This window comes from Peromyscus maniculatus, chromosome 1 (genome assembly GCF_049852395.1).
Source record: "Peromyscus maniculatus bairdii isolate BWxNUB_F1_BW_parent chromosome 1, HU_Pman_BW_mat_3.1, whole genome shotgun sequence".
Classification (NCBI taxonomy): Eukaryota; Metazoa; Chordata; class Mammalia; order Rodentia; family Cricetidae; genus Peromyscus; species Peromyscus maniculatus.
Genome location: NC_134852.1, coordinates 93,873,831 through 93,890,458, shown reverse-complemented (window position 1 = coordinate 93,890,458; position 16,628 = coordinate 93,873,831). Strand labels below are relative to the sequence as shown.

The 16,628-nt window shown below is 44.0% G+C and overlaps 1 protein-coding gene across 5 annotated transcripts in view; it reads right to left on the bottom strand.

Annotated features, from left to right (window-relative positions):
• Positions 1-16,628, bottom strand: part of Adamtsl3 (ADAMTS like 3) — a 287,753-nt gene that overhangs the window by 65,843 nt on the left and 205,282 nt on the right. For all 5 annotated transcript variants that reach the window (XR_013042909.1, XR_013042911.1, XM_076546303.1 and 2 more), the window contains exons 16-17: positions 12,468-12,757; positions 6,553-6,682 (exon numbers count right to left, since the gene is read on the bottom strand). Coding sequence is in view for 3 of the 5 variants with exons in the window: in XM_076546303.1 (XP_076402418.1) it covers positions 6,553-6,682; positions 12,468-12,757 (420 nt within the window). In the remaining 2 variants the exon portion in view is untranslated. The remainder of the gene's footprint in view (positions 1-6,552; positions 6,683-12,467; positions 12,758-16,628) is intronic.

Below are 16,628 nucleotides of genomic sequence, written 5' to 3'. Positions count from 1 at the left end.
AGTCTTTAGAGTTCATCTGACTCACAGTGTCAGTGGTTTGAGTTCATGGTCTTTGGCACTGTTGCTTCCGGGATGGTGGTAAGGGAGAGCATCAGGTCAGCAGGGGTACATGCATAGTAGAAGCTGCTTGCTCACAGTAGACAGGAAGCAATGAGTGCTGCCATTTCTTCTGTAACTAATTTCTATTTCACTGACTTTTTGTTTCTAGTATTTTTATTGTTTCTTTGTTACACTCACCCATTCTTACTCCATTTCTGCCTATTTCTGTTTCACAATTTCTAGCTATCTCTATGGGTAATATTAATTAATTTCTATCTCCAAAGATGCTAATAGCCTCAGCCTTTTTCAGCTTTTGTGTGTGTTTTAATTTCACCTAGAGTAAGTTCATCTTCCAAATGATGAATCTGTTGACTATTTTCATTAGTATTAGATGTCTTTCTTCTTGTGCTTTGGAATTTGCACTTTCAGGTGCAATCTGAAGGAAGGAGAGAGTCTCTATTTCTCTTTCTCTCCCTCTCTCCTACCCTGCTCCCTCCCCTTCATTTTTTCCTTTCTCTATCAAGTAGGAACTGAACTCTCGTTTGCTGTAACTACCTCAGAGCTTCTCGTCTGCAAAGAGGCTCTGTGGGCCAGCTTTCCCGCCACATCCTACTCTTCTCCTTTGCAAGCATGGACAGCTGTCTTCATAGGTTTGCTGCCAGTAGACCGCTTTAATTTCCCCCTTTATACCAGATCTATCAGTGCTCTGTATTTGGAGAAAACCATGAGACTCCAACGCTATTTTAACTGGAAGCTTATCAATTGGACTATCATTGATCATATCTAAGTTTCTGTAGCCTTAGGCATGAGAAAAGTTATAAACTACACACATGCACACACACAATATTTTGTTGGCAATATGACTATATATCTAATTGTTTAGGAAGTATCTGTTTCACTCTTAAAACGATTCCGCTTAAACTTGCAAACATTATTGGGAATGACTTCAGCCTAATTATCTTTAAAAAGTATGTAACTAGAAAAATCAGTTATAGGCCCAAGGGACAGGAGATGGAACTATTTCTTCCTGGAAGGGGGCAACAGTTTCTTATCATATGTGTGTGCATGTGTATGATGTATATGCGTATATATTAATTCAAGAACTGAGTAAACGGTTGGTGTAAAAACACATCCCTCATGCCTGCTGCCCCTATACTCCCTCCCATGAGGCCAGGACTCCTGATAGAGAAGGCTGTCTTCAGACCAGTGGGACCATTATGTAACCCTGCGTGTTTCTACGGACGTCTGGCTCTCTCCTGGAAAGGCAAACTCTGCAAAATAGCAGCCGTGCAACAGCTACAGGATAGGCCAGGGGGAGCAACTCACAAGAGCAAATAAGCACACAACATCCCCCTGGGAGACCCCAGGCCAATACATCAAGCGCATTTGCCTTAGGGTAAATACAGGTCTACTGACTGTCCACCCCAGTCTCAGTGGTAAGCTTCACCCTGGGGTGAGATTTCACTGCTATTGCCCTTGGAGTCGGTAAATATTTATATGGAAAATATTATGCAACCCCCTGTCCCTGTTATTCCTACACCACTGGTTTCTAGAACTTAAAACATTTTTGTAAACTTACCTTTATTTTGGCATGGAACCTTTGCCTCCCCTGGGTTTTCTCCAACATAACTCTCAATCTTTGAAAAGGTTATTAAAGTTGCAACTTTGAAACGAGGGACAATATTTCCTTTTGTATAAAAACAGACTCTTAATTTTGCAGAGTGGCCAAAGCATATTGTCTGCTCCATTCTTTCCAGCTTGGAAGCTCTGTGGCATGAGTTGCTGAGGACGGGGAGGGTAAGAAAGAGCTCTGGCTATGGTGGAGAGGAAGGAAGGGACACTGTGCCTGTGGGCTGCTAACCCAGCAAACTTCCCTCGGCAGCCTGCGGAAACATTTTCCAGATTTTGTCAAGTCTTGCTGGGGTTCGGTGGTCAAAGTAGGGGGACACTATAAACTAAACTCAAGCTGTTCTTACCACCTGATGGTTCTGGCAAAGGCTGTCCTTCTTAGAACTTGTCCAAATCTGACCTTGTCACCCCACAGATAGTGCCCAGCTTTCAGTGGCTTGATTGAATGAGTTTTTCTACTTGACCACAGGGAGAATGTGACACTCATTCAGCACATACCGTACTTTCTGAATTTGAATGTTCCTTTGGTCCAGTGAGTGGTCGTCTGGTCTGGTACTCTTGATGCTGAGTGGGGACTCTGAGTCCCCTGAGTCCCATGATCACAGAAAATGTGATTCAAGGGTTAGAATTAGGATCACAAAGAATTTTTATGTTACTATGAGTTGCATTATGATCCCCCCCAAAATGCTGAAATTACATAAGTTCTACATCTATAACTGAGAATTTATTTGCAACTAGTTTGGGCAGTTGGTTCAGTTAAGTTGGTCATTAGAGGGGGCCCTAGACAACCTGAGTGGTGTATTCTGGAAAGGAGAAATCTGGAGACAGACACACTGAGGAAAAGCGATACAAAAACCACAAGAAGAATGCTCTTCACAAGCCACAGAATGCTGGAGCCAGGAGCAAGGAGCAAGGACTGGAAGCGATTCTCCTTCTCCTTCCCAGCCCTCTGCAGAAGGAACCAGTGCTGCTGACTCTGTGGTTTTGGACTTTGTGTCTCCAGATCTGTGAGATGATAAATTTCGGTTCTCCCAGCCACTTAGTCTACCGTGCTTTGTTAAGGCTGCCTCAGGCATCTAACTCCATGCCAAATAAAGAACGCGCATTTAAGGGCCCAGGTAAAAGAAAGTCCTCCATATGAGAGTCACACTGTAGTCACCCAGCACATTAGAAAGAGAAATCTCTCAAACCTCACCCCGATGCTCTTGCTGAGGACCCGAATTCAGTTCCCAATACCCACATTGGCCCTCTTACAACTAACTACCTGTAACTCCAGCTGTAGGGGATCCGACTCTCTTCTGATCTGAGTACATATCTACACACACACACACACACACACACACACACACACACACACACACACAAACATGAATCTTTTTAAACACAGTGAAGAATTTTGTCACTGTGCTGGGGCCTCCATCTACCCTGTGATAATGTAAATGGCTCTCATGGGATGTGCCTTCAGGCTGCAGAACCTTCTGGTTTACTCAGTTTTATTGGTGCCTGGTCTACTTTCCGACATCTTCCCTGTCAGTGTCCTGGAGAGTACAGAGCCCTGATTAAAAAAAAAAAAAAAAAAAAAAAAAAACTAGCTTCCTGCCAATCTGGAATGACATTTGAGTCTAGAGAGAAGGTACCCAGTATCATGGGTTGTCTTTCCTTCTTCCGACTCATCTCAGCCAATGGCCATGAGAACTGCACGCTTCCCCATTCTGCGGTCACCACACACACTCTGCACAAATTCTAGGCCATTTCTTTTATAGCCATCTTTCCAGGGAGAGGGCGTTGGCTTGTGCAGAGGAAGGGGAGGGCGGGCAGCGAGGGCTGGAAACCGGGAGATCGGCTCCGCCAGGAGCAGCTTCCTCTTTGTGGTTTGGAAAAGGAAGAGTTTGGACTAGATAGTATTTAATGAGAAATCTCCATTCTTGCGTTTGACTTTATATCATGCGGTTTATTTACTGTGTGTTCTCGGGCAAGTTACCAACAACCTAAAAACCATAATTCTGTTCTCATATTCAGAAACCAGGGCTATTTTGTATTATATATTCATCACCACATTTCTAAATGGGTGTGAAGTTATTGACTAAAATAACAGGAATGCATGAGATAGCACAGGCCGTAGTTACAAGCTCATCCCTCTGCTTGATGCATTTCAAGTCCATAGAAGATTCTGTATGTGGTGAGGCCCTTAAGACTCCGCTCCCGAGCGCTGGTGCACAGAGGAGCACAGTGTGGGAAGGACTGACCTCTGAACATTTCTGGAAAACACTACAGAGACGGAATTATCTTTAGGGCTTCAGACACAGAAGCAGACGCAACTGCAGGTGTGAAGAAAGACATTTGTCATTCTACTGTGCACACCTTTTACTGTGGTCTCTACACAGTAGAAGGAATGGTGTCTCCATGGGTTCACAGAAAACCCCTGCTTTTCTAAAAATGTTGGATTGAGATTTCAGTACTAGAATGAAAAGAAAACTAAGAAACCTGGATAAGTTGATTGGTTCACTAAGGTTTCTCCACTTAGTACCAAGTATTATTATGAGCGGATTCTCCCAATTGGATTCACACCCCACACTACCCCAAATAAAGTCATCCTTTGTGCCTGTAGCAAGTATTCCAAGACAATTCCCTTCCCCAGAAGATACCAAAATCCATGATTTCCAAGTACCTTACATAAAATGATGACTTTTGTGTATACCTACACACCCTCTGATATACTCTAGGTTACAATGTGAATACTGTGTAAAGAGTCACTATACTATACTACTTAGGGAATAGTGATGAAAAATAATGAGCCTGGTGTTTTTGTTTGCTTTTGGTTGCTATGATAAACACTGTGGCCAAAAAGCAACTTGGGGAGGCAGGGGTTTATTTCATCTTAACACTTCTGTAGTTCCCTCATAAACACTTCCCTCATAAAGGGAAGCCAGGACAGGAACTCTAGACAGGAATCTGGAATCATAAACTGAAATAAAGACTATGGAGGAATACTGCTTACTCACTGGCTTGCTTCCAAGCTCATGATCCGCTACCAACTTCATATAGAGCCCAGGCTCACCTGCCTAGTGCTGCCCACAGTACACTGGACCTTCCTACATCAATCAGCAACTGAGAAAATGCTCCACAGATGTGCTTACAGCTAACCTGATAGGGGCAACTCCTCAACTGATTCTCCCCTTTCCTAAGTGGCTCTAGTTGATGACCAAGATTAGTTCCACAGTTGGATACGTTTGGGACAGAAAAAAACAAACAAACAATTTTTCACAGTTCTAGAGATCAACCATAAGGCCTTATATATGTAAAGCCCTTACATAGCCCTCTATACTGAGTTATACTCCTGGACCATTAAAATAACACTTTTGTTCATGATTGGTTTGAATGTGCAATTGTTGAACATGAAGTGCTGACTGTGCTTGATTCTCAGGGAGAGCTCTGGATGCAGCTAACAAAGTGAGTGACCTGCTTGGCAGTGAGAACGCACTTTCCCTCCCATTTAGAATGCCTATTCTGTAATGCATTTCTAGTGTGGATTACCCTGAAATGCAGTCACCAAGATGTGAACGTGAGGCAAGGGGAAGAGACTTCTCTGTGCTGTTTCTGGGCCTTGACTTTTATTGCATTATCCCATCTGAGTCCAGAAAAATTGCTCTGAGAGCAGCTAAGACATTCCTAGTATTTATGACAGATACCAACAAAGTCAGAAACACAGAAATGGACAAAAACCACTGTGTCATCTCACTGCGGGTAAGGTTTTACCAAGCATCAGGCAAATTTGAGCTGGCCTCCTCCTGAGACACTCCAGGTTAGAGGTCAAGGCTCGTGAAGGAAGGATGCCCATCTCCAGTCTGCAAAGGACCTGGTGACCAGAGTGCCCCAACCTCCTTGATTCTCATTCTTATGCCCTCAAGGCACGAGGGTCAACATCACAACCGATACATTTCACAGAAGCAGAATTCGAGCATAACTTGTTTCTGAATGTTCATAAAACATACTTATGTTTTACTCAGGATGGCAGACAGGGGACACACTAACCTTCATCCATCACCTAGAGTTCTAGACATAGCAAAACCTGCCTTTACCAAGTGAAGGTGGCTTACCAGGTGGACCACATAATCACTAAGACTCCAGCAGAGGTGTGTGTGGGGTGATGGAACAGGTTCTCATTTTTTTTTTTTTTGGCATCTAATTTTTATTAAAACAGAGGAGTGGTGGACATAAGGAAAAGAAAAGCCAGAGCCAGTCTTGGAAAGGTCTGTGCGACAAACCAAAGATGCTGAGTTCTTATCATCTCTAACCAGCAACCCGCAGGGAGAGAGGATCCGGACAAGGGAGCCAATTCACTTTTAAGGCCAGTCTTTCAAATCAAAGAGACCATAGCCAATCAACCTCAGCTGTTCTGGGGGTCATGGCATTTCAAACTCCAAGATCTGAGACCCAGGGCAAGATAGCACGGGAAGAGAATAGCCTATCTGTGTGAGTTTCAGGTGACAAGCAGACCACTGAGTGACCCACAGATACAGACAGCAGGCCTGCTGTGGGCCCATGTGACCTCCCCCTCAGAAGCTGTGTCACCAGAGGGAGACGTTCCCTTGGGGAGACTAGGAAGAAAAAGGGAACGCACTGGCTAGTTTTTATAATAGCAGGCCAGTTTGTGTCCACAGACGCTTGTTGCAAGTGAAAGTAAGGTTTAGGAGGAATTCTTCCTAGCTTAGGTGCCCTTGAATGTACCCCTAAAGAAGCTGGGGCCACAGCATAACGGGCAGATGAGAGCTCTGAGCAGGCTCAGTTGATCCGCTTTGATGAGTTCGTGAGTCTCTACGCACAGTGAGTTTCTCTTTGAAAGCGGGTGTTAAGGTTCTGACAGTATTTCTATCCTTCACATACCTGGGCGGGCAGGGCTCCGTGTTACAGGCCTGACTCATGGCTGGAGGACGGTGCACCATGTCACACAGGCTGTCATTGACGGTCTGCTGGGTCTGGGTGTGTAAGCACACAGCGATGGCTTCTTGATGGCCTGGAAGGTGGAAAGAGAAACAACGTGGACATAGAACAACTCACCATGCAAAGAAAAAAACAGGATTTGGGGACTTCACGTCACTAGGACATTGCCCTTTCGACTGCATCAGAAGCCATCTGTGAGCAAACCCCAAGACTCCAGCCCTTAATACCTCTAGACTCAGTCCCACTCCTCTATCTGCCAAGATCTACTTACCTGGAAACATGTCGGAGCAGCCTACACTCAGAATCAGCTGCTTCCTAAGGAGAGCTAGGTGTACCACACACACACACAAAAACTCTCCACCCCACCCCCACAGTCAAGGTGTATCTTCCCATCATGTACAACAGTTTTCCTAAGGGAAAACTTTATATGTTCCGCTAAAGAATATCATTTTTTTTTCTAGATCACCACACATTAATGAATCTCATTGTACTTTGAATCATACAATTTGAAAGCAATTAGTGATGCTTTTGTTGGCAGAAATGCCTCCCATTGCAAAGCTTGTGATGTGCTTTCACCTAAGTCTGCAATAACTCATGAGGCCAAACAAATGGCATTCGTGTCTCCATTTTATTCATGTAACAGTAAGGAATTTGAAATGTAGAGAGCCATTGAGACTGAAGCGGTGGTAAAACAAAAGCTGAAGAGTTGGCCTGGGGGATGGCTCAGCCGCTGAAGTGCTTGCTGCATAAGAGGGGGAGACCCGGAATTTAGATCCCAAACCCAGGTAAATGCTCAGTGGGTGTGGCCATTCCTCTGAATTCCAGCCTCAGAAGGCAGAGCTGGGACCCCACAACAAGCTGTCAGGGGAGACCAGCCAAATCCAAATCCATATCCATGAGCTCTGGGTTTGATTGAGAGACTCTGCTTCAGGGAATAAGGTGGATGACTGATTAAGATGATTCCTGAAATCACTGAGGGCCTCTTAGGGTACATCCACACATGTGTGCCCAGACATGTGCAAATATACATATACGCATGCACAATACACACACACACACACACACACACACACACACACACACACACACACACCTGAGAATGGAAAGGTAAAAATAGATAATTAGGTGGAAAAAGCCCCTGGAAGAGTGAATTCCCTGCCTCTGGATTCAGTGGTCTCTGTTTTGTACACTGGGGACTCCAGACTGTGACATGGCCTTCACATGCAGCAATAGCCCCCTGTATAAATGTGAACACTCAAGGGCATAGGTTCCTCTGGAGGCCAGACAGACAAATCTATGTGACTCCTAAAGCCAACACTCTCAACCAGTATTCTTTGTCTGTTGAGTGAAAAATGAAAGAAATTATTGGAAACTTGGAACTGGGTGAACTAGGACTCAAACTTTTGATGAAAAATATCTAGTGAAAACACTTACAGTGACTGCCTGTTGTTTGAAATACACAAACATTTTCACTTTTACATCAAATGTACTTTCGATTATGTTACAAGATTGCGGCCCTTTTTCTGAATGCCACGTTTCAATTCAACCATTTTACAGCATTTTGCAGAAGGTAGTATAGGCCAAAATACTTATAAGATGGAAATTTTGTTTGTTCGACTCTCTCTGATAAGTTTTCTCCCGATCTTCATCTGCACTGTTATGCTCACCACAATGGCAAGATGCAGTTGGCAGGTCCCTTCTTTGAGTATTTCACACAAGGACTGATTACCCCCAAATGCAAGAAGACATGGCTACAGCCTCGGGTCTCTGACTTTTATTTCAAAGTATCAAGTCCCTTAGTAGCCTCATAGGAGAAAGGATGCTCATTTCCTAATAGATTTTGTTGTTTGTTTGTTTGTTTTTTTAAATCTGTGGTCAGTATGTAAAATGAGTAGAAAATCTCTTAATAAAAAAAGGAAAATAAAATAAAATAAAATTTTAGACAAAGTAAAAAAATCTAAGAAAACTGCAGTCATATTTCAAATACATTTCAATTTGTAACAAATTCCTTACAGAATCTCTTCAGAATATTTTGAATGTTCTGTGGAGACAGACTTGGGGAAGTTCTTAGAGCACCACTTGAAATTGTTTGGAAAGAATTTACAACACCCATGACATACTTTTTGTTAACAGAAAAAAGGTTAAAATCTACTAAATAATTTGGGATATTTATTGGTATAGAATATATTTTCCAGAGGTGGCCACAGAATATTTCCTAGACCACATTTTGATCCAACAATGTGATTTTAACATTCCTTTTTGGGGGAAGTTTGATCAAATAGTTATCTTTAAAACAGAAAAAGGTAAAATTTAAAATTCATCAAAATAAGTTCATGTTATTCCTAAGAAAATTCAGGTCACTATATTTCCACACTTAGAACATGTTAATGAATGTGTTCAGTGAAGTTTATATAATAAATTCCTTTTGTTGCATGAGAATATATCCCTCATACTTGATTTCTACAGTGTTTGGATAAAAGTGTCATCTCTTAGTTACATACACACACACACATACACACACACACACATACACACACACACACACACACACACACACACACACAGAGTCATATGCCAATGACAAGGAAACATTCAAAGACATATGTTATTGGGTAATCTTTCATTGTGCAAACTAGAGTATCCTTGCATAAGCAAGACAGAAGTGACATCTCTTCATGATATCACATTATGGGACCTTCATCATGTATGTGATGGCACATGGCCACATCTATAGGTACATGTGTATAAAAACATACACTCAAAGTCTTCATCAAGAAATTAATAAATGATGAATGTAAAAACAAAGATTCTAATAGTAGAAGCAGAGCCAATTAAAAATAAAATACACCCAGGAATGGTGGCACACTCATTTAATCCCAGCATTTGGGAGGCAGAGGCAAGCAGATCTTTGTGAGTTTGAGGCCAGCCTGGTCTACAGAGTAAGTTCCAGCTAGGACTACATAGTCATACCCCATATCAAAAAACAAACAAACCAAAGAATAAGTAAATTTCTTTGTGTTGTTTGATCAATTTGAGCTATGTTATTGACAAGTTCATACCACACCCTCACATATATGCAGCATGTGTATATGTGATATGTGCCTGCGAGGTATTTATGTATGTGATATTTGCATGTGTGTGATATTTGTGTGTGTGTGCACACATGTGCACCTGAGTTTATATTGGAAAAAATTAGCTAGTATGATTAAGTACAGACTACTACAACCCTCCAGGTAATGAGAAGAGAGGAAACAGTATGTCATGGACTCAGAGAAGGTCAGTGAACAGTGCCACACTTTAGCAAATACGCACATCGCTCAGTGTCCCACACAGGTGGCTTCTTTTCAGGAGGCTGTGAAGACACAGCTGGTAAAGATTAAAGGTTGTTGAAGGCTGTTCGGCTTTATGATGGGCATCCTGAACATTACTGGGACCTGACAGGAAGTGACCAATTATAGCAAGAGTAGCTGGAAAAACTACAGCTCATGGCCTGTCAAGATTTGAAGGGATTTGGAGAGAGCAAAACTGTGATGGCTAATGTACCGTGTCAGGAACACCTCTCCATAGGGAGCATGTTAAAATGAGTCCAGAGTGAACTTATTCAACTTTTATTCTCTTCCACTGCTTCTAGGACTCATCAAGAGAAAGGGCCACTTTCTATATGCCAAGAGCATGCCAGGGTTAAGGTTTCCAAGATGCATAATAAGAGACATCTGAGGTCCGAACTTGGAGAGAACTTAAGATTGGGGCAAACACATGACAGCTTTGGGGTTTACTGAGGTCCTGTGCTCTGGAGATAAGAGACATGGTTTGTGTTTCCGGTCTAAGGAAACCAGAAAGGCTAAATTCCTAGCTGGAATGGACTTCTAGGAACGAGGGAGCAGTGGGTGAGAGGGGGAAATAAATGGAGGCAGCTGGGGCTCTCCTGTAGCCCAGCTGACCTCAAACACTAGCAGAGGATGATCTTGGAAATCCTGGTCTCCTCGCCTCTACTTCTCAAGTGTTGGGTCTATAGGTCTGTCTCCCTGCACTTGACTCAGCTAAGGGCTCTTTCTCGAAACTCCACGAGGACAGCTCCACACACCCACCAGTAGCCTTGCTGTAGCCTGGAGTGAGGCACATGCCATTTTAGGGAACTGAGTATCAAGGTGGCAGTGGTACAGAGCAGAGCTCAAGGATGGGTGTGTTCAGAGACAGATCAGGGACACTGGAGGGCAAGGATTGAGAATTCAGTCTCCAGAGTGAGGATCTGAGTCACAATGGTTGGCCTCGAGATCTACCACCTACTAGGGCATTCCAAGCCACCAGCTCAAGACCCCTAGAAAGAGTGGAGCACACTCATGAGCCAATAGCTCAGAGAGTAGCTGCCTCTTTTGCTTTCTGACCTTCTTTGAGGGGTGACACCGGAAGGTGCTCAGGGAGGGAGCCCACGGCATAGCAGGTGGCTGGCTGGACAGCTAAATCAAGAGTTATAGAACAGACAGGGTGTCAGGGGTCCTGGCTCACGGGAGAAAGTAGCGTTCTTTCTTGTTAGTAAAATTTCTAGCTTTCCTGGTTGTTATGTTTTCTTTTAAATCAAGTGTGGTGTGTGTGTGTGTGTGTGTGTGTGTGTGTGTGTGTGTGTGTGTGTGTGTGTGTGTATGCATACGCACATGCAGGCACAAATGACTATGAAGGCCAGATACCAATGTGTTGTTCCTTAGAAGCCATCCACCTGGTTTCTGAAACATGGTTTCTCACTGGCCTGAGGCTCACTGATGACTAGATTAGTTGGCCATTGAGTCCCTGGGACTCACTTGTCTTCACCACCCACACCACCACGCCTGGCTTTCATATGAGTACTGGGATCAAACTCAGCTGTGGTGGTTTGAAAGAAAACGCTCCCCAAAGGGAGTGGCACTATTAGGAGGTGTGGCTTTGTTGGAGTGGGTGTGGCCTTATTGGAGGGAGTGTGTCACTGTGGAGGCGAGCTTTGAGGTCTCATAGATGCTCAAGCCCCACCCAGTGTCTCATGACACTTCCTATTGCCTGCAAGACGTAGAACTCTCAGCTACTTCTCCTGTACCATGCTCCCTGCCAGGATGATAATGGACTGAACCTCTAAACTGTAAGTGAGCCACCCCCAATTAAATGTTCCCTTTATAAGAGTTGCTGTGGTCACGGTGTCTCCTCACAGCAATGGAAACCCTAAGACATCAGGACTTCAAGCTGTGCAGTCAGCTCTTTTCTAAGCCATGCTCCTAGCCCCTTGCTGGTTATCTTCATCCTCCCACTTTAAGCAAAAGCTAGAAAGAAAACAGTCCTTGGACACTGGCTCCTTGCTAATTTATTCCTTCAAAAAAAATCCTTAATGCTTAGACAATCCCAAGTTCCACTTCCCCTTCTAAAGAGAACCTGCTACACACACCAGTTATCTCCTATACCTAGCCTGGCCCTGCATGTCAGCTATTCACCCATCATGGGGGTGAATGTGCTCTGTACTGGTTCCTGGCCCAGCAGCAGGCATGAACAGAAACATTTTCTTAGGATGCATCTTATTGACCATCGCAGCAGCTATAAGCAACCCGAGGCGGCCTCGTCCTATGACACTGATTTCTTCTATATATCCATTCTGCATTTTCTAATTTATTCCATATTAACCAGTGAACCCCTTCCTCTCTTGATGAAGCAAATTCTTAGGCCAAAGATACTGTTTTAGTCACTATAACTCCCAAATATAAAAGAAAGAAAAAGCATAGTTTTGCTATTGAATGAATTCATCCCTTTTAGATTTTTGCTGATTTGCATATATGGCGTACATGAGATCATACCCTCCACAATAGACCACTTGTCTATCCCTTAGGAAGGGGTTTGAATACCTCCTAAGCACGTTGCAGTGCAGGGCGTAAAGCCAGCATACTCCCAGTCGTAAGTCATCTCACTGTCCTTCTCCTGGCGAGGGCCACCCAGCTCTGGAGACATAGGACTCTGGTCACAGGCTTCAAGGAGGCAGGGTCGCTCAGTGGGCGGCTTGGGGCCTTCACACTCTTCCTCAGGGAGCTCAGTCTCAGTCTGTGTGAATGTGAGGAGCACCCGACACCTCACCTCACGCACCTGAATGCCCGGTCCACAGGTGGTGCTGCAGGCCGACCAGGGTTCTGGGATGAACCTGGGAAACACCAGAAACCAGGAGAGGGGGGTCACATGCGGTCCATAAGAGGAATGCTATGGTTCTGATGACTGTCAATTATGTACTTAACCTGTTTTGGAATCTTACAACCGACAGAGAGAATTCTTCACTCAAGACACACTGCTTTTGCCTCCACACAAAAATCAAAGTTCCATGCTAAGACCAGTGTAAAGCACTACAGTGTGTCTTAAGATGTAATAAGTAAGCCACCATTTAGAGATAATGACATGATTTCATTTCAAGAGGGGTATTTTTGCTAGTCTGTATTCAGCCAGTTTACGAAGGTGAACTTCCCCTTCGTAACAGGGGGAATGGTGTTGAACCTTCTCCAGATTTGAGAGCCCAGCTGCTGGGTAAGGCAGATGTGCGTGCAAAGAGGACGAGGCCATGATGTCCTCCTTTTGTATTTAACAGATACTTGGGCTTTTAAATGTTCTGGAACATAGGTGGGGTGCACAAACTGGCCAGAGAGTGAAGCATTCATTCACGAGGGCTGCCAGACTCTCAAATCAAACCCAGCTTATTATAGCTGTTCCTGTAACCTCCCACCAGCTACAAATGACTTTTATAGTTTGACACTGTTGGTGATGAAAGAGGATCATATTTTGTGACACAGGAAAATTAAATAGAATCCACATTTTAGTGTCGATAATGAAAACCGTACCCGGGACACGGCCACACTCATTTGTCAACCTCTCATTTATGCCTGTTTTTCTGCTACCGGGCAGAAATGGATGTTTATGACAGATCATTTATTCTTTGTAACCTAAAATATTTACTCTCTAGCTCTCTTCAGAAAAGATGTCTAACCCTTGCACACATTCATTAAAAATTAGACTCTGTCGGGACATGTATATGTAAGACACTCTGACGCAGTCCTTTGCATCACAGGATAGTAACAGGTGGACAGAAGGGTGGGGCCGACTTCCAGGGTGAAAGCGCTTGCAATATGAGTCTGACAATCCCCAGAACCCACATACAAAGCCGGGCGGGCGCGAGCCTGGGCTATGAGCCTTACCACCCGAGTGAGTTTGACCCCCAGAACCCAGGTCCAAAGCTGGGCGTGGTAGTAGGCTGTCCCAGCACTCCTTCGGCAAAGTGGAGAAGGAGAATGGCCCAGCAGCTCACAAGGCAGCTATCCCGGAATATGCAGCCCAGTGGCAGAAACAAGTGAGACTCTGCCACAAACAAGGTAGAAGGCGACTCCTTCTTGACAAGTTATCCCCCGAGCTCCACACACGCTCTGTGACATGCATGCTTGTACTTATCACACCCCCACCCACCCCCACACACCACCACCACCGCCACCCACACATATGCACATGTATACATACACACCTACACACAAAAAGAGGAATAAAAAGTTAAAAGAAAATAAAGTGAGAAGTGAAAAGAAAAAGGGGAAGTGCTGTGGGATGGTCTGTATGTTATATGTGTTGCTCTGACTGGTTAATAAATAAAACACTGATTGGCCAGTAGCCAGGCAGGAAGTATAGGCGGGACAAGGAAAGAGGAGAATTCTGGGGAGTGGAAGGCTGAGTCAGAGAGAGCTGCCAGTCACCGCCATGAGAAGATGTTAAGATCCTGGTAAGCCACGAGCCACATGGCAACTTATAGATTAATAGAAATGGGTTGATTTAAGAAAAAGAACAGTTAGCAAGAAGCCTGCCACCTCCATGTAGTTTAAGTAATATAAGTCTCTGTGTGTTTACTTGGTTGGGCCTGAGCAGCTGCGGGACTGGCGGGTGAGGGAGATTTGTCCTGACCGTGGGCCAGGCAGGACCAAAAAAACTCTAGCTACAGAATTCAGACAGATCAAGTTTAGAAAACTCTGCATTGAGTAACGTCATTCAGCAGGTGTATTTACTCCAACACCACCCCTAAGACTATGATATCAGACTTCACACTATACTAAGTGAGATAAATGCAATGTGAAACACTGTGGAAGCAGAACTCAGGACTCCAATGTGTCTAACAGAGTCCATCTGCTAGATAGCCACAAGAAGCTGCTGCTGAGGTGCCAAGATGCAGTTCCCACCACTAATGTTCCAAAGTCACTATGACTCTGAACAGTGTGCTTGCCAAGTCCTGTATGCAGTGACCACTGAGACACTTGAGTGACTCCCCTGGAACCCCACAGCAGTGCTGGGGTGTGGCTTACTCTGTCCTTTGAGTATCAGACGTCTCGGTCTGATAATCCCCAAGCTTCCATTTACCTTGAAGTCTCTTTTCAGAACTCACCAACTCCACTTCAGACTAGCTGGTGCTGAAACTATTTTCTGCCGCGAAATATGGACATTGGGCTTCACTTGAGGAGCTGTCTCTGAAGAGAACTCTTGTCCCTGCCTCCAACCCTGCTGTTGCAGACATGAGCGTCTCTTCTCTCAAAACTCACGGATAGTGCCCTTTAAACAGGTAAGACTCGTGTATACACTATGTCCCATGACACGGATGATTAAAACCGCCACTTTTAGGATGACAGGAAGAGGGAAGTCAGGTAAGCCAATATTGAAGAGAATCAAGACAACAACATGAAACAGAAAGTGTTTACAAAAATAAGGAAAAATACATCTTGAAAAGGTGAATTGTGTTCCAGGAGGACGTGATGAAAAGCCTAAAGCTGTAGGCAGCATAGTAGCTTCCACACATATCCCCATGCTGGACCCCTCGGAATATGCGATGATACCATAGTCTGCAGCAAGAAGGACCCAAGTGAGGTTGCTAAGGTTGTAAATTTAGAGATGATCCAGTATTGTTACGGTGGACACAGTCTCACCACACGGGCCTTCAGAGAGAGGAGCTTCTCAGGTGGAAGTCAGAGGCGGGGCAGGGCTGGAGGTGAGGGGGCCTGTCTTAAGGCCTGAGCAGCATTCAGTTCTTGCTGCTGGCTCAAAGGTGGAAGCTGCCACATGTCACAGAATGGAAGTGGTCTCTTCAACTTGAGGACAATCCTCCAATAGGCAACCAGGAGATAGGGGTTTCCACTCTACAACCTTACAGTAGGACAAAGGAAAGAAAGAGAAGAAAACAAAAAAGAAATAGAGTAGAAGAAAACTTTCATGAACCCCAGAAAGATCTAGACTCAAACATCTCTGACTGGGCTGGCAAGATGGCTCTGTGGGAAAAGGCACTTGCTGTCAAGCCTGACGACCTGAGTTCAGTCCCTGGGATCCGTGGGGTGGAAAGAGAATCAACTGCAAGTTGTCCTCTGCCCTCCACACTCATGCTGGGCACATGTGCACGCCCATGCATAAACACACACAAAATAATAAAATGACAAACGCTAAGCCTTTAATGTCTATCAATATTATTGACACACAAGTTGTATCTGGGTTTGTTTTAGAGAAGTACTCTAATTTTAATTATATGGAAAATATCCAAATAAGCAAATATCTAAAACACTGGAAGAATCTCTGCCAATAAAGGGAGATAAGGCAGTCTAGTATAAAAGTAAAATAAAAGGGTAAAGAAGGAAGGTATAAATATCAGGGGGAAAATGAACAGCGGCTGGGCATGGTGTTGTGCACCTATAATACCGGCATTTGGGAGGTTGAGGCAAGAGATGGTGCGTTTGAAGCCAGCCTGGGCTTTATAATCTGCTCGTTGACACCTTGTCTCAATAAACAAACAAAACAATTGCTCTCCAGTCAAAGAATAAACCTAAGAGACAAGGTATCATCAAATTTATCTGGTAGTTACAAAACATAAAATTTAACTGAAAACTTTTGGGGAAAAAAAAGAATTCAGTATATAATTAACAAATATATCATGTATAAATATGAAACATAAATATGTAACATAAAATTTCCCCAGAATTCAGCTAACACAATGTGCATCTTACATATATTAT